At 41.0% G+C, this 26,431-nt stretch overlaps 1 protein-coding gene across 3 annotated transcripts in view; it reads right to left on the reverse strand.

The window, feature by feature from the left end:
* The window catches only part of sbf2 (SET binding factor 2), an 87,651-nt gene that overhangs the window by 39,612 nt on the left and 21,608 nt on the right, over positions 1-26,431 (reverse strand). For 2 of the 3 annotated variants that reach the window (XM_070833813.1, XM_070833804.1), the window contains exons 3-16: positions 17,318-17,455; positions 13,491-13,625; positions 12,967-13,077; positions 11,611-11,716; positions 8,422-8,554; positions 6,338-6,446; positions 5,840-5,953; positions 4,812-4,889; positions 4,414-4,527; positions 3,429-3,557; positions 3,153-3,251; positions 2,766-2,970; positions 2,452-2,561; positions 1,591-1,740 (exon numbers count right to left, since the gene is read on the reverse strand). In XM_070833813.1, coding sequence (XP_070689914.1) covers positions 1,591-1,740; positions 2,452-2,561; positions 2,766-2,970; positions 3,153-3,251; positions 3,429-3,557; positions 4,414-4,527; positions 4,812-4,889; positions 5,840-5,953; positions 6,338-6,446; positions 8,422-8,554; positions 11,611-11,716; positions 12,967-13,077; positions 13,491-13,625; positions 17,318-17,455 — 1,731 coding nt within the window. Of the gene's footprint in view, positions 1-1,590; positions 1,741-2,451; positions 2,562-2,765; positions 2,971-3,152; positions 3,252-3,428; positions 3,558-4,413; positions 4,528-4,811; positions 4,890-5,839; positions 5,954-6,337; positions 6,513-7,770; positions 7,823-8,421; positions 8,555-11,610; positions 11,717-12,966; positions 13,078-13,490; positions 13,626-17,317; positions 17,456-26,431 lie in introns of those variants that run through there. The other variant, XM_070833820.1, reaches the window with a different exon arrangement.

The raw sequence follows: 26,431 nt of genomic DNA on the forward strand, positions 1-26,431 counted from the left end.
TAACACAAAAAAGATGCACTGGTTGCCTGGCCATCAGCTGTGTCCAAACATAATTCAAGTCTTGACTGAAGAGATTATGCAGAATAAATGGTGGTATTATCTAGACATCTTTTCACTTTTTGGCTTTTCAAAAGCACATCACTGACAAACTTCTGAACAGAGTTCATCTCTGCTCCAAGAACTGCAGACAGTCAGCGATACACGCCATAAAAAGGATGAAGCAACAAGCTTTTGTTTTTACGTCTTCCCGCAAATGTGGAAACACATCAATAACTAAATCTGCAAATCAGTAGCCATGTAGATATTATATTGGCCAAAGTTATCAGTGCTGCACATGGCCTCATTTTGTGCCGGTGTAGAAGTCTGGAGCAAATGACACATCCAATGACCTTGCATTTCTAGGCCCAGGCAGATGGTGGGATTAATTGGCTTTCTATCATTTGTGGGGAAAGAAGAATGACTGGAATCTAAAGCCACTCCATAAAAGCTGCACTCTGTGAGGACTGCTTAAAATTATTAAAATCCCTGTTAAAGGCTGGTTCAAGGCAGTAAAACATGAGGAACTACCAATAAAGACTCGGCTGCTCTGTCTGAGTGAAGCCTCACTGATTCTTTATGGGCTGAACAAAAACAAATTACTTACTCACTTTGACAAGTAGCCGAGGCATGAGGGCACCAGGACAAACACACTATATGATAAACAATGAGCTGCATCGTTGAGATTCAGTCTCACGACATGCTGCTAGACTGTTGTACACAACAACAAGCTTCAGAATAAAGAAAAGGGAGGTTTAAGGGCAAGGACAGGCTTGCATAATGCATGAGCATAAGTGTTGCTGTCCCACTTACACATTGCTTTTATTGAATTAGAACTAATCGTACCTCATAAAATATGGCATCTGGGATACCGTTCTAAACATTTTCATATTAAACTAGGCGTGTTATTCAGATCAGTTCTGGTCAGATCTGTTGTGCAGATCTGACTTGAGATGAGTTAATCTTTCCACAATAATCATAGTGATATTTTTTTTCAAATTAACACAATGAGTCTGAAATGAGATTCACACGAACACATTGGACCAAAACAATAAAGGTCAAACTCCTGTTTGGAAAGAATAAAAATGTAAAAAATATTAAAAAGTTTTAAATTGTCAATTCAATCGGCACATTAAAATAATTGAACTCATATCCTTCAACAGTGAACACAAAGCTAAAGTTCTGAAGCCAACTTGCCACACATCAGTTACTGATGTATGATGCAATTTCACCTAGTGTTGCATTATGAATGTAATTTTCAGATATAAAACAGTGAAATGCACTGAATCTGAAACACTGAAGAAACTGAAACTGATTGGCAATTTTGTTTGAAAAATAATTTGAAATATATGAATAATATGAAAGTTAATGTCAATTTGCTAATAGATTAGGTCAAAATCTTAACATCACAAGAAAAAGAATCTTTTAAAATGTAATATGCCTCTATGGCTGGATGGAGTATTGCTGCAAGTTTCCTATCAGTTTACAGTATAGAAGTAGTAGAAAGGGCTGTCAGTGACTTGTGTTGGCCTTACTATCTATTACGTGACTTACCTGAAGGGCACAGTTCATCATACGAATGATGTAGTCAAACTGTTGGTGGTCCATGATGGCGCGGTTCTGCTGAACATGGAGACTCAGCTCTTCAGTCAGACATTGGCGAGCTGCCTTGCCTTTCAGAGCGCGCAGTGCAGCCGGCAGCGTCTGCCAAGACAGAGGTGGGCGAAAAGGGTTTTTAGAAAAGAAAAGAATAAAGTCACTGACCTGGAAGCCGATCGGTGGTAAAGAGAGATTTTCAGGCTTGGTAGTAATTTGATATTATTATCCATTTTCCTCTACTATGTAGCGCGGTACTTCCAACTATATCAACTTACTGTACGGTTAATGACACTGATGATTTGGCAGGAAAGGATTTACACGCTCATAGGGGGTTTAGAAGATGCAAGCTATGCATTCTTTCATTTACACAGAGATGCAGGCTTGGATTATATAACCCTTATATGAAGCCGGAGGGATACATAAAGTAACTGGCAACCATCCCATCTGAAACACATTGGATGCATGTTGGTCACCTCTGAACTCACATACATGGGGCCACAACGAAGGAAAGTTTGAGCAGACATTTTTGTGTAGAGTAAATGCTTGGAGAGGCATAAAGAGAAAGGAAGTAAATAAAGCCTGTCTTAAAACTAAAATTATTGCTTAGAAAAATGAGCAAAATATCAACATGGATTCAGAACATTTGATAGCGCCTGTGCGCCAGCTGGGAGATATTAAGATGATGAAGGTGAGGAGAGATCTACACAGCTCCATAAAAGCCTGCTGGGTGGGTGTAACACAAAGGGCAGATGCCTCCAGTTAATGAGCTTGTTTAAAGGTTGATTAGCTCCCCTGATGACAGACAATGTGCATCACCTTTTCAGTCTCAAGGGTCTTGTTGTCGAAGATGAAGGAAATGCAGCTCCGCACCACCTCCAGCCTGCGAGCGCTGTTAAACACGGAGCCGCTCTTGCCCATGATGGACACTGGAATACAGACAGAGAAGAGGAATCACTGTGGATTAAAACTACAGCTGCTGCAAACATCAGAGTATTTTCATAAGTCAAAGATATGTTTTGCAGATAGCAGCTATGTTAAACCTATCACTGTGGGAGAGATTACACTAAACACTAAAGGTATCATCACAGCGGTATGTATTGTACATTACAGCAATTTAAAGTTGTCCATACCGACAGGTGGTCCTGCAGGTACAACACACTTCCTCTCAGATCGTGTGGAAGGAGGTATATTGCTGTGTTTTGCCACTCCCTCCTGCAACATCTTCTCCACCTTTTCGTCATCCAGCAGCGGGAAGGGTACCTGGTGCACACGCAGGTGGGATCCCTCTGACGGCCGAGGCACTTTCTGGAATGCCATGTGGGGGTTTGGGTTCTCCTACAGTACACACACACACCAAGGGGTCACGTGTATTAATAGCATGCACAGCTGTATACACAGCGGATACGCAGCAAAACATAAGTAGAGCATGCTTAAATGAGGACATCTGTCCAACATGTATATGGTACAACACCGACGCAACAGAGGAGATGTTTGGGGATGTTTGCATGAAGCCTTACATTTCTGTAGAGCTGCTCAGAGAGTTCCCTGATGTGCTTCTGCAGCTTGACAGGGCTGACCTCTTCTTCCTTGAAGCTGTCAATGTCTAAGGCCACCAGCTACAACGACAACACACAATCAACCAACAAACAAAAGTTTCAAACTGTTGCAGTCGGCATTAAAATGGTTCTTAGTCTCTTAAGTGTAAAAATGTTTGTGTATGGACTTTTATACGTATAGCTAAAAAGTGAAGGGTAGTTAAGTTTAGCTTTAAGTGGAGCATCGTGGTACAGTACCTCATCAAAGAGATCGCAGGCTCGGTAAGGCGGACCTCTCTCTGAGACAAAGCCAGCGAAGGCCATGCCATCCAAAACCTTGGTCAGAAAATCATTCTCAATGAGGCCTCGCTGGCCCAGGAAGGCAGTCTGGATAATGTCAGAGTTAGAGCAGTTACAATCCCACACAGATGGGAGCAATGTAATCTGGTTCATATGGATATGCTGCAGACTGAAAAACAAGCATAGCGATCGCAACCATTTTTAGAATAAGATTACAACATCTTCAAAAATATCTCTGCAAGGGGGCCTGAGATCGGCATCTTTTATTGTTGAAATCATGGATAAGTTCTTCAGCATGAACTGAAAGGGAAATAAATCTAGTTAAAATTGACTACATGCAAATGAATTTAATTTACTTCACGCATAATTATTTGTGCTTGTGGGTAGAAGAGATAAAACACAGTTCACTCAAGCCTTCCCCAGTCAGCGATTCCAGGCAAATAAGCAGAGCGTTTGTTTATAATGTGATCCATGTGGGGTACTTTGAGGATGATGTGCTGAGGGGTTACCACGGAGACACCACAGACACGAACAAACAAAAGCTCCGGCACAAAACAAAAATGTAAACCTAATACGTTTCATATGGCTCATTGCCGGGCTTTGCCCAAGGTTACGGGATTTTGTCCGAAGACTGCATAAACAAAGGGATAGCATCACGAAAGAGTCATGGAGGCTCTACAACACATTTAATACAACATGCATACTCACACATGAGCACACAAACACACGCTGTATGCGACCTTTACATGTCTTTACATGTAATTCCACCCTCACTGCTGGACTGCAGCTAAAACATTCTTGGCAGATAAAAGAACAATGTGTTTGCTGAGGAGCACTTGCTCCTGAGGAGTTTATACTAAGGTCACACAATGGAAAATTAGGCTTTTGCAAAATCTTTTTCAGTACTTTCAGCACTGAGAATTACATTATCTAGTTATCTTACCTTGTGAAAGTGGATAACAGGTTCGGAATGGATGCGGATGAGCTGCAGGCAAGACCTGTAGCCCTGGAAGAGTTGTGCAAACAGCCTGAGAAAGACAGCCCTCACCTCCTTGTCCTGGAAAACACACACACACACACACACACGACTCATCAAACAGCTATGCCACAAAAGCAGTCTGATAAATTAATTATGCAACAGGCATGTTATTTGGTGCAATGGGTAATGTGTTATCGTCAGTTAGTGCCCTAACTCCAACGCTAACCTTTTGGCGATAAGAGACCTTTTATAACGGCAATTATGTCCTCCTCATGGGGGAGGATGAGGACGTCATTCCTTATAACGAGACACCCCGAGGACCATAAATGAATGGATGGCATGTGATAGTGATGCACACTTACCAACAGCTTGAGGTTGGAGGGCGCAGTGCGAGGCGGAGGGAACGCATTGTCTGCTATCTCCAGATCGGGGTGCAAAACCTACAAAGAATACGTTCATGTTCAGATGATTTAGCAGCTTTCATGCAGCAGATACTCTTATCTAGAAAAACTTTCAGTAAGTGCAACAGCGTCATAAGTGAACATTTTTCGCGCAGATGAGTAACCAGATAATTCAGCTTACCACGAAAAAAAAGTGTCATATGATTTAAAGGAAACATATTACACAAAATGCACTTTTTTAACATAAATGTGTGTGCCTGGTGTTTTTAAGAGACCCTCAAACTACGAGAAAAGACACTTCTCTCTTTCTCTCCTGCTCCATCTTTCAGTAAATGTGTGTGAAAATGCTCTGTTTAGATTTGGCCTTGCTTGTGACATCACAGACAGTGACCTATTTAACATGAACATAACTTCAGTCCTTCACCAGGCTGATCCCACCCACTGAAAACCTGAATCCACCTCACTGTCCACCATTGTTGTGATCTTACTCTCACTTGCTCTGGTAATAAGACGTTGAAGGTGGAGCGAAGCGTGCTAATTGTTCTCTCTTAATCTGGATCAATACCAACTGTCTGTGACCTGCCTTCAGACGTGAAGCTGTGTTTCATGTTGTTTTCTGTTTATGTGCCACTTTAGTCTGTTGAATTTGGCTTTAGCATGTCGCTTGGCTAATGTGATTCCCCTTTGGAGATGGCAGAGCTGATGCTGGGGCTGGTCGGGAGACGGGCCTGACAAAGAATGTGTTTTTTGAACATTACAGCATGTAAACATATTCTAGCAGAAGCCCCAAATACAAAGATAAGACTGGAAATTAGGAGAATGTGTCTCTGTTAATTAAGAAAGTTAAGTATGAACATCCATTTTACCAGCAGCCACTGAGTATGTCTGAGCATTGCAATCCAAGAGTTACTTTGTATTTTATGAGTGTACTAATGTGTTTGTAATATAATTGCACCTGTATGCGTGTGCATGTGTTTGTTTGTCTTTACCAGGGACAGAGCTGTCTGTGTTTGGTGCAGCACGGGCTCGGGGAGCACGGACAAGTGGATACACTCAGGAATCTTTATTGTTCCTCCATCCAGGTCAGCAATGATAACATCCAACTGGTGAACACACATAAAACACTGACAGGTCAGGTGGTTTGATTGCAGCGGGAGGGAGTGCTGTGAGGAACAACACTCATGCCTGATGAGGTTCAGCCAAAACCAGCTAAATAAACATCTTGGTGAAGGGCAGATTACTTAATCTTCTTGTGTAAAAACTTCCTGAAACCAAAGGGCTTGCAAAATTAAAACTCTCCTGGTCAGTCGAAAGAACAAGTCCTAACATGTCACAATTCACTTTTAGGATATCAAAATAAACTCTAAAAGACTTCAGTATTTGTTAATGATTCACAGGTGTTTGAAAGCATTCAACAGTTTATGATCGTCAAGCTCTGCATGCATGTAAGAGAGACTGTCGGACGCCTGTGACACATCTGCACTCACCAGATCCTGGATTTCAGTCTGAAACATGGAGTGCACTCCGATGATGAACGGAGTAGGTGAGCTCAACACCTCCAGCAGCCGTGAAGGCAGAATGGGGATGTATGGGTAACTGAACACATAAGAGGACATAACAGTGAATGCACAGAATATGTTCAATAAGGCTAGACAGATGGAACTGAGAAATAGTAACTAAGGGTAACTAAGAGGCTAAAATATGACTCCCTTGCCGGGAAGGGCATGTGTTTGACTGCACATTATTATGAAACTGAAACTCTGAGTAAGCTCACATTAAGAGATAAGACAGCAGATAAAGATAGACACTGCACACAGCACTCACATGATGTTCCTAAATTCTGCAATTATATCATTTACAAGTTTTGGAAATTTTATATCGTAATCTAACACAAATTAGGGCTGCATGAGATGCACAATGTCAGAATTACTTCAATATTAATAACATAATGATAGAGGGACTATTGCTGCCTTCACAGGACATGTACAAATAAGAAAATGCTGAGAAAGAGAATCAGTAATGATGAAATGATCTTTTCATTTCGGGGTGACCAGATAGCTGAGCAGTTAGGGCACAGATGCCGTGAGCAGCAAGTCCCCGGTTTGAGTCCTAGCTGATAGAACCATTTGCTGCTCATTACCCTAATCTTTCTCGCCATATTACCTGTCTCTGTCTTTACAGTTGCTATCAAATACAGGCATAGCATACCCCAAATAACCTTTAAAAATAATATAATAATATAATAAATAATTAAATAAATAAATAGCTAATTTCACTACAGTCAGATAATCTCATAAATATGTGCTTCTTGTCTAAAGCAGCCTTTTAGAAATAGAAAAACCTACTATGTCTCACAATATGATTAACAAAATCACTAATGACATCTGGTTTCACATCACGATATGATATTACTACATTAGCCAGCCCCTCCTGTTACACTAAATTACTCATGAAGAGCAGGATCACGTATCATTCCACTGTTACTACTACAGGGCTTGTTTTGAGCACAGTGAATGTTACGTTTCAAAATGGTATTTTGTGAGTTATAGGATGCATACTTAGACAAGACAGGCAAATGAACCACTATGCCGTCAGTGCACACCAAATAAAGGGAAAATAGGGTCTGATAGGTTTCTGTGGTTTAGAAGGTAGAGTGGATTGTCCATTAAGTGCAGGGCTGATGGTTATACCCCCAGCTCCTCACCACATGTTTTAGTGTCTTTGTGATTAGCAGACATAAACAGTGCCTTTCATCACAGTTTGCTATTGCTTGTGTGTGAATAGCTCAGTGAGAGGCATTGTGAAGGAGTTTGTCCAGCTTGGCAACAAAGCCCCAATTCCACCACATTTCATTTTATTGTTTTCTTTCTATTTGTTGACCTCTCGTCTTCCCTTTCTTTTGTTTTCTTTCAGACAAGACTATACTCCCCACCCCCGTGTAGAGGTTTCGTCCCACTCAACACTCACGCCACATTATCAAATCAGCACATGCATGCTGTCATTAACATTTTATCAGCCATTTCCATGGAAGATATTCTGACATATTACAGAAGGAAAACACAGGGTCCTGATATTATGCATGCTGCACTCTGTCATACTGTCAAGACTTACTGGGGCACTGGGGGGGGGGGGGTACAGTGACAGTTTCAGCAAATATGTTGTTATAAAAGTTACAAACAGCTGCTATGATGCAGAAAAAAATGGTTCTCTAAAAACTCCCAATACAATCCTTTTTAGTAGATACTACTGCCCACACTTGTTCTAAAAGTGGAAGGAAGTGAATCACCGTACTAGTGAAAGGCACTTCTAGGAGAAGTGAATTCTGTAAAGACAGCGAGTGTAAAATTTACAAGTTACTCCATGTTAATAAAGTTAATAAAGGGTTAAATAATATGATCTTTAAGGCTTTTCTTATCCAGTCGATACACCTGTTTCTACAAATGAATACAATGATGAACAAAGTTAATCATCAGTCAACTCACAAGCCATTGGAAGTCACGACACCTGCCACAGTGCTAGTGGAAAGTCACATGAGAATCCATCCTGCCACTGGGGGCAAACACATACTAACCTGTATTTAAGGGGAAACATGAGGGCTTCAAGGGCACGACAAGCCTCTCCGAGCCTCTGGTAACTGGTGGAGTGGAACAAAACCTTGTGTTCTGTCAGAACCGCACAAAACAGGCTCAAAACATTTTGGATTCCTGGAACAAGAAAACAACGGAGAAGGAAATTAATGAGGTATTTGTTGGAGAGTGACTGCCACATTGCTCCACATCATTCATCAAACATTTGTGGCTATTTGTGGACAAAGATTAGAACATACAATATTCATTTGGGAGTTTGGTTCGTATCCATAACAGCTTCAAGACTGATTACTGCAATTCAAAACATACCACATTCTGTAAAATCTTCTTGTAATTACCATAGTGCTATGTAGATCAACCATACTAATTTTAATATTGAAGGTTGACGTGCTACGTATGGCAATGTTTGTGTACCGGTAAGTATACTGATCACATTTTGAAAATTGGTCGGCAAGTGCTGCTGCTTGATGTCACAGTCTCTTCAATTGTCAAATTAAAGTCCTATGCAGCACCAAAAAGGCTGAGCTGTGCCGTTTCTTGACTTTACTTCAGAAGAGAGCATCACTTACTCTGCACAGGCTACTGCAGCCTGACATTTCTGTACATTTCCTTTCCATGGCATGGGGCAAATACATGTAGGCAGGAATACTGAGCCATGAGTGATGTGAGAGAAACTATAGTTTTTTTATTGGAGTAAGTATTGTTCAGATTTCTTAATTAGGAGTTTTTAGTGTATTTCTCCATGACTAAGTTACTTCAGGGTTGCTTTCTCATTTGTAATTGCAGAAAAAGAGCTGAGGAGTCGGCTAAACAATGACTAAAATAATAACAGTTAGAATCCTAATCAGTCTACTGTAACCTGCTGGCTTATGATGACAAAAACAATACATTTTCACATTCAAGTGGGACAGTTTATGTTAAACCTATAGAAAACCTCATCTCTGAAAAACAAAGGAAACTACGCAGTCTCATACAGTATAAATATTTCAAATACCAATGTGACAATCAGGAAGAATTCTAAGTTTACAGTTCCTGTTATTGTTTCCTATCAAGCAACTGACGGACCAATTCATCACACATTGGAGTGATAAAGAGAGAGGAACCCTGGCAGACATATCCGCGCCACTGGGGGCGCTGGGTCTGGATGTTTGGCTGCCAGAGTGGAGCACTTCAGAGATAAACAGGAAACTGAACACCAGCCACAACAAATTCTGAGTTTTGCGGGTGAAGAGGCTTTTTAAACCAAATAAGTTGTTTCATCTTTTTTTAGACACAGCGGATCCAAATGCAATGCAATGTTATTTTTGGTAGCACCTTTTTCTGTCACCGCCGAGGCTCCGGCTTCATAATCACACCTCAGGCTCAGGTGTTTACTTATCTTAAGGAAAACAGCGTCACATTTCCGAGCTCTAAATAAAAAGTGACAGCAACATCCCCGGGTAACAGAAGAGACAAAGGCAACAAACAACAAACAGCAGGGCTGCTGATGGTCGGTTTATCTCGCCTAGAGGGGATGTACTTCCTGTGCGGAGTGAATGTTTAACGCACATTCCTCTCTGGTGACTCGGGTGACCTGTGCAAACAGAAAGATGTGCCGACCCGACAGCTACTAGCCAATCCTCATATGGACATGAGGATGACCTAATGGGTTGAAACGATGCACTTGTTCTCTCTGCTTACGTGTGGCTGATCAGCTGACTTATGATATGTACCTTCCTGTCAGCAAACGGAGAAGTCAGTTTTAAGGGCAGAAGAATGATTAACTCTGTCAGTCACTTTCACCTGGTATAGCATGAGGGCTTAACTTTCAGTCACTTATTCTTACATACATTTCTCCTGTTACACAATCAAAATAACACATATATTAACAGTTAATATATGGGATTAAGGACAAAGCCAGTTATTGCAACAATGTGCTACTTGTTGCTAAAACAGCAGCAAGAGGGCTGACAATAGACAAATATCTGCACAGTTTTTCTCTGATCTTGGTATGATCATTAGATAGACTCAGCCATTAAATGTACATAATGCTCCATTGAGGACAAGCAGCACTGCATAATGCACTGTAGTGATTAATGGAAACAGGATTATGAAGATTGACAGGCCATGGCATTGTGTCGAGATTGTTTTGTTTTTTGTATCCAGATTGGCTACAAATGCATGACTTCCACATAACCCTGATCACATGTGATTTGTGCAAGTACCCCCCACGTGCATGTTCACCACTCAGTCCAAACAAACAGAGGACGGTGTTAATACACTCAGGAAATAAAATCCACTCTATTTTCAAACACATTCCTCTAATCAAATGAGGCTAAATGAAGGCCAACTTTCCATTACAAAGTTCAGGTGAAAAATATTCAGCCCAATATCCAATTTCTGTCTCAGCTCTCACAGACGCATGCCTAGAGTTGCAAAAAGCTAGCAAAAAAAATTGAAAAAGCTAAGATTCATTCTTCTAGAATGACCTGAAAGTCTAAAAATGTAATGCAGAATAGCTCAGAACTGCCTGTGCAAATTGTTTACAGTCTGAACTGTTAACATATTGAGCAAACACAGCAACGTGAAACCAGCAAACTGCATCAAATCTTCATCATGTGCTTGTTCTAGTCCAGACAAAAGTGCAGAAACACTGATGGGACAAAGAGAAAAACTGCATAATCTTGCCTCAGACACATTCAGTGCAGAATTAATCTAAGCTCTTAGTGGCTCATTGCAAGTCTCCTGATTGTAAAAGTCCTACATGCTGTAGTTTACCACCACGTGACTAACAAAGTAGAACTGAGCCTGTAAAAATCTGATGAGGATCAAGACTGTGTGAATGCAAAATATGTCACACACCTTAAGCTGCTTTATTAAAGAAAACAAGACTTATGGTGCATAATGCCAGTAATATGTAAGACAAATGTTCTTTGAGTGCCCGCTGTCAGATTATAACAACCCAAAATGTCTCAAAACCTAAATGGGATACTTTGTGGACGTGACAACCTGCAGCAGGAAACTATTGTGCATTCATTAAACTCCACAGCGGGATGTTTATCGCAAATAAATGACACAACATCGTAAAGAGGAAGAGACACAGTAATACAGTCACTACCAAGTCATGGGCTGACTCAAGAGGTCTCTTCCTGTCTCATGATTACTAGTTATTAGTTATCAGTGCCAGGACCCACCCAGCTGCTGGAAGAGCAGAGCAACACTTTTGCATGTGACAGGCAATGTGTCATTTAGAGGCGTCTGGATGAGCTGCCGGTCACCTGCTCCCAGGCTAAACAGCTTCTGTAAAGAAAAACGAAAGCAGTACAGGTCAGAAAACAGGCATGGAACATTTCTACGGCCTTTGTACCTACAGGGCCGAGCAGCGCTGCAACTGACGGTCATCTGTTAAGTTTAATAGCTGAGTGTACTGCGGCTGTATCAAATAAAGAAGACATATGCTGCTTGGTGCTGCACAGACACTGCAGCTGTAGGACTAAATTATCAATTTGAATGCTTGTCATAGAGCGAAAAAGCCCATAAATTACATATACATCAAAATGTATCTGGTAGAGCTGCAGCAACATCACAGACTGCATTAAAAAGACTCTTGTATAAAAGAAATCTAAAAACACATCTTTTATATTATGTATGTTGTTGTTAAAATGACTATTTACTGATTAGTCGAGACATACCGATCAAAGTCTTCTGAATGGGTTCAGATCATAGACAGGTTACTAGGGTGTTAAAAGAGACCTTTAAGATGAAGGGTCTCCATTCATACAATTCTTGACATGCTTGTATGTTTAACTAGGTGCTGCTTTGACAAATGAGTCTGTTCCACTGCTGAGGTTGTGCCTAAAGGCAGGCCAGAGGACTTGGGATTCTAAGTGGTGTCTTTCTGGGGAAGAGGCCAAATTCTTCCCTCTTACAGCACATTAGCCATCATGTGTACAATTAAATCTGACTTTTACCTCAGTGATGAGGATTTACCCCAGTAGAAAGGGCAAACTTACAATTATTTTCCCAATATGATTCAGACACATTTTGGCTCCATGTTTTTTTTTTTTTAAAGGTATGAATAAGTCATCTGATTTGCTGCATTGATATCCTCACCTTCTGACATTTGGCCACAAAAATGCAGCAAACAAAATGCTTCTTTTAAGCCTGAGTAATAAAGGATTTATTGCACTGACATTTTAAATATATATTCCCCTAAACTGTTATAAACAGTTTAAGAGCTCTGCTGTTTTTTGCTCTACTCTAGGCTGAGGTATTTTGCTCCAAGTAACATGATGACGAATATGTATTAGAAAATTACTGCCTGTGGCTGAACAACAATCTCTGGCACCATCTGAACATGACATTCCTGATTGACTGTGCAGCTAACATAAATCATTTTAGTAGCTGCACCATCACCTCCTCAAACGATCGCTAACTCACAGTCAAACAGGGCTGACATCAACCTTTTCTAGCACCCTGTCTGGTCTGTGAGGAGCAGAACACGCATGTCTTGCAGACTGTGGTACTTTGGGCATGCTTTGCCGACTTACCTGAGATCCACCGGCAACAGGAACCTGGAATGTAAAGAGGTTGGCCACCAGACCTTCTAAAGGGAAACTGAGGCTATCGATGTACACCGTGTAGATCAGACCCAGGCACCCCTGGAAGGACAACATGTGAAATGCAACTGAGATATTAGACATGGACAAATACATGTACAGAGGATAACCACTTTATATGGTCTGTGCCATTTAGGTAAGATTTGATAGCATACATCATTCTAATAGCACATGCACAGCAAGGCTGACCATGAGTCTGCAAAACCTGTGATCAACTCAGTCTGTGATGAAAAGATCACGTGTGCTTATGTTCCTATCTCTCCTTGACTCGTCTGAAGTGCACGCTCACACTTAAGCAAACTAAGGCTTATTTTGCAGACGGTAGAAAGTAGATTAGCGTCATCTCAGAGCTGCAAGATGAAAGGACTGATATGACAAAAATTCTCAGTATTCCTTCTTAACAAGACAGACAAATATTTTTTTAATCAAGATTTAATCATATGGTGTCTTATTACCCGGAATATTTCGGGATAATCCAGCCTGGACACGAGAATGAGACTTTTTGGTGCAAATACTTGAGCTGGCTGGATCAGGCCATCCTCCTCTGCCTCTTCATCTTCATCTCCATCAGCCTCAATACTCTTTGATCCCTGAAACGTAAAAAAAACAGAAGCTATTTCAGTTGAAGAGTTCAACACAGTGCCACTGACTATAGACGTTGAGCTGCATGGCAGAGCATAACAGCACAGCTGAGCTACTAGTTTAGCTTGTGAATACATCATGTGCCTTGAGCCCATCGTGTTGTCCAGTACGTGGCCTGCACTACACATCGCATATGTAATTTCCAGATTCTTCAGCAAAAAATAACTGGTGTGACTAAACAAGACAAGTGCTCAGTGTTGATGTATACAAGTTCACGAATAAACACCAAACTGCTATCCATTTTCACAAGAGGGGTGCGTCATACAATTGGCATTCAAAGTAGAAGTAGTGAAAAATGAACTGTATTCCTACAAAAAGAAAAACAGCCATGATAAAACTCTTGCATCAGACAAAGTCATAGCTTCAGCCTCCAAAAATCTTTAAAATCCTCCTTTGTCCCCAGAGTGGAGTTTATCAAAGTTTGGACTAACAATTATCTTGTTTCCCAATCTGTCCCCATTTAGCGCATCTGCTCAACTCACTGGAGCCATTGAGTACAAGAACACAACAGCCTTTCTAAAATTACGATGAGGTTAATAAAAGATCTCAGCTACACAGAGACAGAGATTTCCTTAGAGATAGACCAAAATGAGATTAGGAGATTAATGATGCTTCCCTCAGAGAGTCACAGACTAACACCAAATGCAAAACATCAGAGACATCAAAGATCACAAGATGTTTTAAAGCACTTTTATCCGAAATTTGTTGAATATTGCAAACATACTGGAGGAAATCACAATGCCCTGTTAGCCGCATTCAGATAAGTAATGACAAAAGTCTGGCATGAAACAACCCTTTACTGTCTGTCAAATCAACTGTCCACCATGTAGTCATGATCAAACATGTTATCTACCTCTCCACAAAATCAGGACAAGCTTGTCGCACAAGCAGCAATCTCAATCTGGTTCTAATTGTCTCTAGCGTGGATCCATGAGCCCTATCAGGACACTGATACACCAACCTCTCAGTGCTCATTCCTAACTAAAGCCCTTATCACAATCTGGTATATTTCTCCAGGCAGTGAAAACATGCCATAAGTGCTTCAGTATCTCAGGACCAAGGAGTATGGGATCAAAATATCCCATTCAGATGGGGGTCACATTTCCCCATTATTCTTGGGATTTGGTTCAATTATTAGACAAAATACATTCCTCTGCCGCCTGTCTGGACGCTCTCTGGAATCCATCTGAGCAGATAAGGATGTCAGCTTAGAGAGTAAAGATTGTTAAAACACCCTCACGTTTCAAGAAGATCTTCAGTGCCATACACTGAATCCAGGAATGTGCGTTTATTTTGCAGGAACATGATGTCTGGACGAGGCCAAATATAGCATAATCTACTAATTAACACAAGGCTGACGAAAAGGTAAGGGGGTGTTGTGGTTGGGGAGTGTATCAAATTCTTAAGTTCATGAGTTCAGTGCTCACAATACAGAAACTAAATCACAAAAAGTAACCATGTGTCTTTTTGGCGAACACAAAACTCAAAAAGTGAAAGCTATTCTAGACATGAGCATTGCTTATGATGCTAAAAAGTTAATAACCTCTCACTCTATAAAGCAGAATATCCAATCTTTTTGAAAGATTGGACAGCAGAGTTAGTTATGTTTATCAATGTGTTACTAACAAAAGTGGCCACAAACCTATTTAGCACAACTTCCTGCTCCTGGTGAGTTTATCGTCCTCTTCTTTTCCCATTAGTGTAACTTTTACAGCCTGTTTGATGATCAAGTAGAAACTGAGGTGTTGAGAGCAAAGTTTAAATTTTGACTCTCTGAGATTTGTGCAGACATGATTTTATTGTGTTTTTGTCGCAAGCTGTAAGAATATCCAAATGTTTGCACTCACAAAATGAGAGAAGGGAAATACTTGTTTCTAATTGATCAATCTGCTGTGCGGCAAACCGTTGCTGTGGAGGCACTTCTCATAGCGTAAGCAATAAAATAATTTTTAAAAATCAATAAAATAATTTGTGTCAAGTTATTGACTTCTTTTGTAAGAAGCTGTGTAATAAGCAGGATAATGAAGAGCAATCCGGTCATTATTTCAAAACTAATCCCTTCAGGATGATTAAAAGCCCTTCCACTTGGTGTGTGGGTACTGCATCAGCCTGTCGGGATTCGTTTTGCTATAATGACCGGCTAGCTATACATTATCAGTTACTAAGTATTCCATATGAAAGTCCCTGTCTATCATAGTAAAGGTCTGGCACAATTTCTGATTAAACTGATTCACCAACTGCACTAAACTTCTGTTAAAAAAGCGTCTCCACGTCTTATTTTATTTTGTTTTTTCTAATTGACTAATAAACATTAAATGCAGAGTGTGTGAAAGTGTGTGTAAAAAGTTTCTAGCCCTCCCTGACAGCCAGATGCAAGTCCCCAGATAACAGTAAACAAAATCACAATTACAAGTCTTAATCGGATGTTAATGACCACTCAGATTCCATCCACTGAGACAGAGTGTAAAGAAAGAAAGCAGACCAAGAAGGATTCAAAGCTAAACCAGGATGATCAACTTGAATGTCATCTCCAACATGTTTTACACAGCTGAAAGACTTCACCAGCCGGTTACGAGCATTGACAATTAAGTCTGTTAGAAGCTTCTTCCCTGTAACAGTTAACAACTGGGCTATTTTTGGTTATTTTCCTCCTCTGATGTGACAGTTTGCCCTAAATCCTTACCCCCCTGATAGTTTTGAACAAACAAGGAAAAATGTGCCATGTTGTGCAAACAGAGGAATGTTTATGTAATTATGGTCTGATTCACACAAGAAGCTGTAAGTAATGAGAAAAGGATGTACTACTACCCTGTTGATCCTGAACATTCCAGCGAAGTGACTCTTTTACTCTTGAAAAGCTGACACCTTTCTCGTCCACGACTGCATTTTGAATTGAATTTAGGTTGATGCTTTGCTGATCTGACAGGAGTTTGATTGGTGAACGTGAAAAGATGTGAAGTAACAGTGGGCAGAGCGACAGGAGTCATCTAAGGCCTCTAACAAAGTCAAACACAGTGAAACAATTAGCTTGGTATTCTGTGGGCTTTTGGCAGAACGAGACATTATCGAGATCATTCATGAGTATAAAAATGATCCCACCCAAACAAATCTGTTGTAATCAATAATTTATGGGGGGTTTGAACATTTGTGCCGTGACTACTAATCTGTATTCGAACCCAATCTTGTACGCATGAGTAAATCACATGAAAAAGTGCTGGAGGGGAGCGTGGATCCGGCCTCTCCTTTACAACAGCATCCCTCAGCCAGCTCACAATTTATTGGGCTTGAACCGAGCAGGCTTTGTTTTCTATCAATGCCTCAAATTCTGGAAGATATCACACACGTGACAGACATTCCTAGAAGTTATATAAACACTTAAAATTAGAAATAAATAAATAAATAAAACCAAAAAAAACTGGAAAACAGAAAATGCTCAACATAAATATCCTGATGGAGAGACACATAAAGAAGAATGTGACCCTCGTGCTCATCACTATCACTGCGATGACCTTATAAGGAGGCTGATGCACGGCTGCCTGATGGAGTGAAAGAGCCAAGTCATTTGTGCTTACAGAGATACTGATTAACATACTCATTTGTGTGTGTGTGTGTGTGTGTGTGTTTTGCATTTGTGTGTTACCTGCAGATTAACCTCAGCCTCGTAGAAAGTGAGGCAGGAGCAGTAGTGTCTGTCTGAATCGATGTCTGTCAGCACAACAGTGAAGAAGGTGGGTGCTTTCCTGTCCCTGGACAGCCTCCAGCCTCCAGGCTGGCAGAACTGAAAAGACATTCAACAAAATACCATTACCTGAGAACGTCGCAGAGGATAATTCACACACATGGTCACATATACACAGTGTTAAAGTGACTGAGATGGTGACAAGAAATGCTTCTAGCGTTTCAGCTCTAATCATTTGAGAAACAAAATTTTAAGCATGATTGTCAAAGGATCTGAAATGGTTAAAAGCTGCTTGCTTTTTGTAACTGCTGAGACTTTCTGCCAGTAACCTATTCAAACCTTAAATGGACAGGGCATCCGCATATTACTGTAGCTAGTCTAAACCTAATGCCCCCACGGAGAGCATAGGCAGGATGTCCTGCTTCAGGGCAGCAATTACATCTGCTCATCAGAGCGGGAAGTGGCATGTTGTGTATTTATTTTCCTTGAAAGCCATCAGCAAAGGTGCCAGGCCGAACTGCCTGAGCTCATAAACTGTCTCATCATAAAACGAAATATCTTAAATACGACTAATGGAAAAATGCCCAGGAATTAAGTGGCATACAAGCTGATGGAAAACAGAAAATGAGTAGAGTCAGTTATTGTTAAAACTGAGACAAACAGCAAATATTTGTTTATCCTGCTGCTGGAAAATAACTGTGTTCATCACCAATTAAGAAAATAATATATGTTAGAAGAGGTTAATCTCTCTAAAGAGATTTCTGTACTTTTAAATTCTGACTGTCTGAATTAAAGATTAAGCCTCAGACCTGAGGTTTGAATTCAACTTGCATTCTGAAGTATTGCAATTCACCATGAGTAAGTCAAGTTCTTCCAAAATCTTCCTGGAAAAACCTGTTATTTGTTTCCAAACACTCTGTTTATTGAGAATTTAAGAATCATACAAATCAACAATTTTCTATGCATGACAAAACAGGGCCATTTTCAGCAAATTGTGGGCACTGAAACTCAGAAAGACTGTTACCATAATAAAAAGCATATCAAACAGGTTTTAGGTCTCAAAGCAACAGTGTGAGTCATAACCAGTCCTGACAGAAAACATCTGCAAAGAGTGGAAAACAAGCCTTTTCTTATACAGGGTTTTGTTAGACATATACAGGTTTATCAGTAAACTGTTTTTTTTTTTTAGATACTTCCTTGTGCACTGACACAGAAATGTCAATTCTGTAAGCCAATATAAATAAAACAACGACTGAAAAATGGCGACATAATGCAAGAACTGCTATCTAAAAACAAAATAAATGAGGAGTTAATGGTGAGGTATGAGGAAATGAGGAAACTGTCATTTGAGAGACAAACTTTGAAAATGAGAGTGGCACATATCAGCCAAATATCAGAGGCAGGGCGGGCATTTGGTCAGAGAGACGGGTGTTTGTGTCTGGTCTCTCTGTTTTTGCTGGAGGCCCAACTGGCCCTGGCTCTGAAAACAGTGTTTAGACTGCTCCTCGGGGGTTAGTCAGGGGATCACCGGACACACGGAGGAAGAGAGGAGACTGGGTAAACGAGGGGTGGGTGAGGGCAAAAACAGATGGATTGCTGGATAGATGAGTCTGTGTGCAGCCACAGACAAATATGCTGGCAAGGTGGCGTCTCTTGGGCAGAAAAGGATAGACAGAGAAGGAGAAGTGAGAGATGAAGGCCAGAAGAAGAGGGAGCGAAGATGGAGGAGGAAGGGAGGAAACGGGGGGGAGGGGGGGTATTTGGCTTGTTCAACCTGGAGGTCTGAATCAGGATGCCACCATCTTCCAGCAGATACAATAGCTCGCAGGAAATCTGTTAAACCTGCTTTGTGGTGTGTGTGTGTGTGTGTGTGTGTGTGTGTGTGTGTGTGTGTGTGTGTGTGTGTGTGTGTGTGTGTGTGTGTGTGTGTGTGTGTGTGTGTGTGTGCGTGCGCGCGTGCGCGCGTGTGTGTGTGTGAGAGTGTGTCCGCACACACTCAGGCCAGACAGGACTCAAGGACAAGTGCAGATAACTGTGATCCTGTCCTCAACTATTCCAAGTATGCCATTCATTGTTGTCAAAAAAGAGATAAACACCTTTGGGACTGCATAGCTCAAAAGATCACAGGAGATGTAACATCCTGTGTGTGTACGCTGTATGCATGTGTGTGTCTGGAGGAGTGTATGCATGTGTGAGGGGGGGCTAACTGTGGGGGAACATGACATGCAGAGAGCACGCAGAGGCGTGATGGTGAGAAGATGAATTGACTTTCCTGATATTAAATCAGTGTTTCCTTAAAGCTGTTATCTCCCCTGTAGGTCTGCAGAGAGACACTTGAGTGTTGGCGCAGGTTCAAAGACACTTTGGGGAGTTCAGCATTTAGTAAACATCGTTTTATTCAGGGACCACTGCATCCAGACAGTCATCATTTTACAAATACTTATGTCTGTCTAACAAAAAGATGAATGATTGTCGAACTTAAATGTTGCTGGATCCCATGAGGACTTTACAAAGAGGGCAATTCGATGAAATGAATGAGACCAAAGTCAAGTAAAATGCTAATCCCATGTATCTTTCCCTGTTACATTTTTACTAAAACATGTGCTGTGCTGGAACATATTTTCCTGCAACATTTTCTGCTTATGACTCAAGATGAGTTTCAGTATCTACAACAACTGACCATGAATCCCACACACAAATGGGTTTATATGTGATGCTGTTTGCTTGTGAATAAACTATTTGAAACAGGTTGAGTGTCTTGATGATTTCAGAATGTGCCCAGCATTTCGGCAACTTTTGCGAAAGAAGGGAAACCTCTGAAAGGCCGCAATGCTTTCTGCACATGCTGTTTATCATTTTAAATTCAACTATGCACAACTGTGTGTAAACAGAGAAAGTACAATTATGCTATTTGTTTAAACAGTCGGTCAGTCAAACACAGAGTGCAGTGTGGACATAAACACACGCTGCCACATTTCTGAGGCTGTTCCTGGTAGGCAGAATGGATAAAGATGCAATGTTTAAGATTTAAAAGAAAAGAATGAAGGATGAATCACAAAGACGGGAATTAATGGCAATATCAAAACAGTTACGACTACAGTACTATCAAGTGTTTGAGGCTTTTTTTCTTCCTGCAAGTGGATTTATGTGCTGCTGTTCTACATTCTGCAACTAACGACAGTGAATGATACTCAACAGGAACAAGTGAAGGCACTGACTGACAGGATCAGACGCAAGCTGTATTGTACATTCAGCTATAGCATGAGGCAGAAATCTACTGCAGCGCAACAGGTGCAAAGGTCAACACGAAGTCTTAATACACACACACACGCACACACACACGCGCACACACACAGCAGAGAGAAAGTACATCTCCTATTCCCAAATTAGACCATAGTCAAGTGACAAAGGAACTCTGGGACGCACTCGCTGTATTAATGTCAAAGCCGAGTAAACTGCTGCCCTCCAGCTAAACCCTCTGCCCCACATCACATGTTGCAGCCTGGTATGACTGACTCCCACTCAGATGCACTATTCACCTACTCAGCCAGCGACACTGGATCTGCAGTCTGACCTGTTAAGCATCAGATTGCTTGGAGAGAAGCACTAATGAAAAGAATAAAAAAACAACACCCAGCTGCTTTGATCTGATCAGGACAGGGCCACATTCCCACACAGTGACGAGACATTAATGCCCGGTCAGGCCAGATATAACTGGGGCGACAGCCATTACTAAAGATGACTCAGGACAAAGAGACAGAGCAGATTTAAAGTCAGCGTTGTCTCCCTCTAGTATGCTGGAACATGACTGGAAACAGGTTTGCTGTGTTTTTATTATCATTCCGACATTTGGGGTCCTGTACTTGGAGAAATGCAAACAGCCTTTGAAGGGTCATAAAACCTTTAAAGAGTTCCCGTTACCACAAATGAGCTCAATCCAACAAATCCTTTTGGAGAGAGGGACTTGTTTCATAATTTGGTGGGGTTACAAACCCAAATGATTCAGGCACCAAAGTTCTTCCATGTTTTCTCTCCACAGCAATAAAATGTGTGCAGACAAAGCTGTCTCCACTGATCTGAACATCAGCAACAATGAACTAAACTGAATGAGAGAAAAAAAACAAAACGCTTGCCACACTCCCCTGAGTACAATGTACTCAATGAATGAATTTTGGGAACAGCCCGTGACGAAAATATGGACAGCATCCATGACATAAATAACATACATGTAATAAATAACATACAACATAAACATACAAACAATTGCAAACATGACAGGCTGCTGGACAATCTCAAATCTTGGAACAGGTGTTACTGAAACGAAAACTAACTACACGCATCCATAATCATCAAAAACTTTGAGACAATAGCGCTGAACTGTAGACGGAGCCTCAGCGTAATGTTACTGCCAAGAAAAACTTAACAGATTTAATCCACCTCTTCCCTCTACCTTGTTCTTTCGTCATTTATGTGGAAGAGGCACATGCCAGGAAGACAACACAATGACGGAAAGTGAAGTGCGAGGTGTCAGGGCCCAGAGAGGGGATGGCCAGAGGTGAAAAGGTCAGTGGCGTGCTGCCTGCCCAGAACTCCTGCTTTATCAGGTCTGCAGGATGAGCAGCGGACAAAACAACTGGAGACGGCTGCTTAGCTCAAGGTCAGCATGGTGGATATAAGACACTTAACTGTCAACAAAATAACCACAAAAGCACTGTTACAATATTATTTAGTGGTTTTAGTGAGTTAAATTACCTAGCTCCATCACAAAATGCTCTGCTGAGGTGGCATCTCACCTCTATTTCCATTCCTCAACTTCCTCGCTGTCACCAGCACTCCTGCTTCTCTTTGCTGATTTGTTATGCAATACCAGGCGCATATGGTTCATTTTAGAGGTAGATATTTTTAGATGATCATGATGGACCACAGTAATTTGAAAAAGTGTCTAGTCAGGCAGGACAGGAAGAGTCATCTAGCAAATACTGCAAACTATACCGTACACAAAATTTCAAGTTTCATAAATGCCATATGTGTAGGAAATGTAACACTAGAAAAACAACCTACTACAACATGTATTTTTAGCGCAGATTTAAAGAGATTTTTTTTTTAGCCACACACGTCTGAGCAGTAAGATCATAGGGACAGCTCTGCCGCACCCCCATATCCCCAGCATCCCTTGGGAAGATTTGTTCAATTCAAAGCGAATACTTTGGTTTATTTCAAAACACAGCATAAATTAAAAACATACAACCAGTTCACCACATGCAACTTGAAAACAGAGATGCCCAAAGAGGCAAATAAAAAAGGACCCCTTTAGAGAATCAGACATTCCAGTGCTTAAATCAATCCACTGTCAGATTAACTCATTGTGCTGTTTCAACACTCAAGCTAAACCTGAAGCCTCTGCAAGATGTTTATGGTTGGCATGAAAGTCCATAACATTGAATGGACTTTACTGTGTGTTGGTTTAGTCAAAATTAAGTTAATAAACAGAATATCTTCCAAGCATTAATAAGTTGAATCACAGTTCAGGGAAAAATCGACTGTGAAATATAGTCGAGTACAAAAATTCCCTTTCAGAATTCAAGGAAAGTCCACAGATTTTCCAGGGACTGTTAAATAGCAGGTCCTAGTGGTAAAACTGATATCAAAACCACTTGAATAGTATAAAAACAAGCATAATTCAATCAATTTCACCACTGCTGTGACAGAACTGTCAAAACTGAAGCAAGCAGAGCCTGTAAGATCGACAGAGTAGAGCTCATGGAATAAAAGCAAAAACAATCAATCAATGACTTCTGCTAAGGAAGGACCTGGTCTATCATGCATCAGCATGTCAGCTTATAGACCTGAGTTAATCATAGCCTGACAGTTAAAATGATTTCAAAGCCATGTGAAGTGTCTTACATAAACAGAAAACTGGCTAGACAGTGCGGTTAGCTTTGAACAGTAACTCATTATGAGTTTAGCTTTTGGTAGATAAGTGACAACGACCACTGAGTACAGCACATATTATGTCCCATGTGGGTGAGCAAAACTTGAAACTTCCAACACTAAGCACATTTAACATTCAAAAAATTCAAGAAAACTGTAAAAGAACTACAGACAGTGTACGATTTTTCCCCCATGTGCCAAATCACACCGGACACCAACAGACCATAAAAACCACCTCTGATGCTGGCATTTGTGACAGCCTTGGTGAAAAACACAAACATAACTGTCTTCAAACATTTACAGGATGTGGAAGCAAAGGATGGAGACTTTCAGCCGAACAGGTTGTTCTACTGAATATTTGCAACAGTTTACTTGACATAAATATTTGTGAAACAGACGATTAGGTTTCATCAGCATTCAGAGTTGGGATGTCAAGAAGGAGAACGGAGCCACATTTTACTACAAATACACCTAAATAACTGACATAAACCATTACATAAGTGACTCTCACTAGCATACAGACTGGTCTTCGGTCATTTTTGTAAGAAATACAGCTAACTTATGACTAACAAATGATAGACAGACTATCCTTTCCGTCAGTGCAAACTATAGTATTAATGACACCATGGGTTATCTTTGTCTGCTCTTCGTAGCTAACATTTTGACAAGCACATGAGCTCGGTCTGATTTATATTTACCCTTTTGCTCCAACAAGCACCAGGATGTCTACCCAGGACCTGCTGCAGGGTCACATCTGGTGTCTACACCTCGACAGCCTGCAGCTGTGCATTTGGCTTTCAAACACTTTCACGCACATCTACACGACTGCGACCAGGCTGTGGATCTGCATCATAGACCGTGGATGAAGATGGACGACATGACGGCTCCCTAAAAGTGCAGCCAAAACATTGCTCCAGCCCCGATTACTACTGTGCAGACTCTGGCTCCAAATGACGTCAACAGCGCGAGATGGTGGCAGCCATATCCAAGACACTTTGGCTTTATTTTTGCACAGTGGGAGGAAGCGGTGACGAAGCGTTCATCTTTATATACAGTTATACAGTCTGTACTTGAGTGCTGTAGCATAGAGCACAATAAGAGGGTGTCTAGAGTTGTGTTCACTCTGAAGGCAATGTCCCCGGGTCAGACCTGTGGGGGGGTTAGTGGCTAGCATTCATGTCTTGCTACACTGTATTTTTTTGATAATATCAGTGGGGTGCCAAAGTGCCAAAGAAAATGTTCAAATCCTGCATAGTGGCTTTAAGAACAGCTATTAAAACACTTATGTTATATACGTATATATCCTTGGGACTTATTAGTTATCTTTTATGCAGTATTTGGCCACTATTATTTTGTTTTATCAGTTCTGATCAGTACCACATTGTTACAACCTTTTTTTTTTTTGCCTACTGTACATCAGCTGATGGCGGGTAAACATGTTTTTTTTTTTTCTATTTCATCTGTAAAAAGTAAACACGAAACATCAAAACACATTTGTGAGCACATGGAGTGATGAATGAAAGAACAGGGTAAACAGCTTTGTCCTGAGGTTGTAGATCAGCACAATGGCTGTCCTGCGTCAGACTGCCGAGCCCCGGCCTTTAGAGCACAGTAAGATAATGGCTGATAATGACCTGGCTGTGGAACAGGTGCTTCCTCCTCCGCCTTGTCGGGGCAGTGGCTAAGTGTCAGTGTTCACCATAAACCTCAGTCTCACTTCTGCCATTAATAAACTCTGTTCAAACCGCAACAAGTTTTGTTCCTCTCTTGAATATCCACTAATGCAGTGTGAAAAGCAAATGTGAGTCTGTGCTCTTTTTGTGTCATGACAACATGTGAAAAGAGGCCTTATGCATTCAGTGATTAATATTAATATAAGATTTCCTGCTGAAGAAAAACACACACAATAAGCTACTGGATAGTGATGTGTCTAAATCTGTAATTTGACCCCACAAAATGTTTGAAAACTGGACTAAATTGGACAAGCTACCCTCTGAATATAGAAGAAGAATAATCAGTGCATTAATACAAGAAGAAAAAAACCTGGCATCTGACCACACATGGTACTGTTCTAAAATAACAAGTCATGCCGTCTGTGATGTTACGTGAAATGTGACGTCCAACCTCATGTCTCCGCTCCAAAGTCATCATATCATGTGAATGCGCTCCAAGCATTTTTTCTTTAAATGGAAATATTAAAGGATGTGTTGTACAGCCGCTGTGCAAAGTACACAATGATTCTCTAGCTTTTAGATTAACTATGTTTTAAGGTCAAAAAGCTCAACATGGTCACTCTTGTCGAATCTGAGCTGGATGTGTAAATTCATGGTTTAGCACAAAAATGCCTAGCGACAGACTACGGTGGTTTTATGGTGGTAAACACGGTACGAACTGGGGGTATTATTCCAAAAGCCCTGCAACCAGCCTCCAGACTCCATGCTGCTCATCAAACCCAAACAGGGTTTGACAAGCGACCAACATTGCCATCCTCAGAGCCCCACACTCTTAGGAGCATGGCTAAAAAAGTCAATGAATAACATCAATGTAATGTGTTACAGCACCATGTTATTATGCTGTCAGTGGCTGAGACCGTTCCAGAGAATCAGACTGTTTTTCACTTACAGTTTCAAACATCCAGCCCATGTCAATAAGAGTACTTCACCTCAGGTGAAACTCTGCGGGCTCAGCATACCGCAGTTTGGACCGTATCTTATGTATACAACGCCAACACAAAAGGGAACCTGTTGAAGAACCTTAACACTGAGGACAAAACCAGAAACTGGCCATGTATGACCGCATACATCAGACAATACTGGAATACTTTCATAACAAGGTGAAAAATGTTTTGGGGTAAATTAGTTAATATCTTTGACAGAGACGGATTGAATGTATGGAGGAAATTAGTATGTGGATTCCTAGAAGTATGTGGGTGTAAGAATCCAAGTTCGGTCCCCAGACCATTGGCCCTGATGCCAGCAGCCGTCTGTGCATTTTTACTAGCAGGGGCATTTACCAGTAGCCAGTCAGAGGGATATCTGGAATCAGCCAGCTCTTTAGACAAGAGGGAGGAAATGTACAGGATAGCCGGGGTATCCCAAAACTTTGCTCCTGGTCCTGGCTACTGGCACCAGTTCAAACTACATG

The sequence above is a fragment of the Pempheris klunzingeri genome, chromosome 1 (assembly GCF_042242105.1).
Source record: "Pempheris klunzingeri isolate RE-2024b chromosome 1, fPemKlu1.hap1, whole genome shotgun sequence".
NCBI classification, from domain to species: domain Eukaryota; kingdom Metazoa; phylum Chordata; class Actinopteri; order Acropomatiformes; family Pempheridae; genus Pempheris; species Pempheris klunzingeri.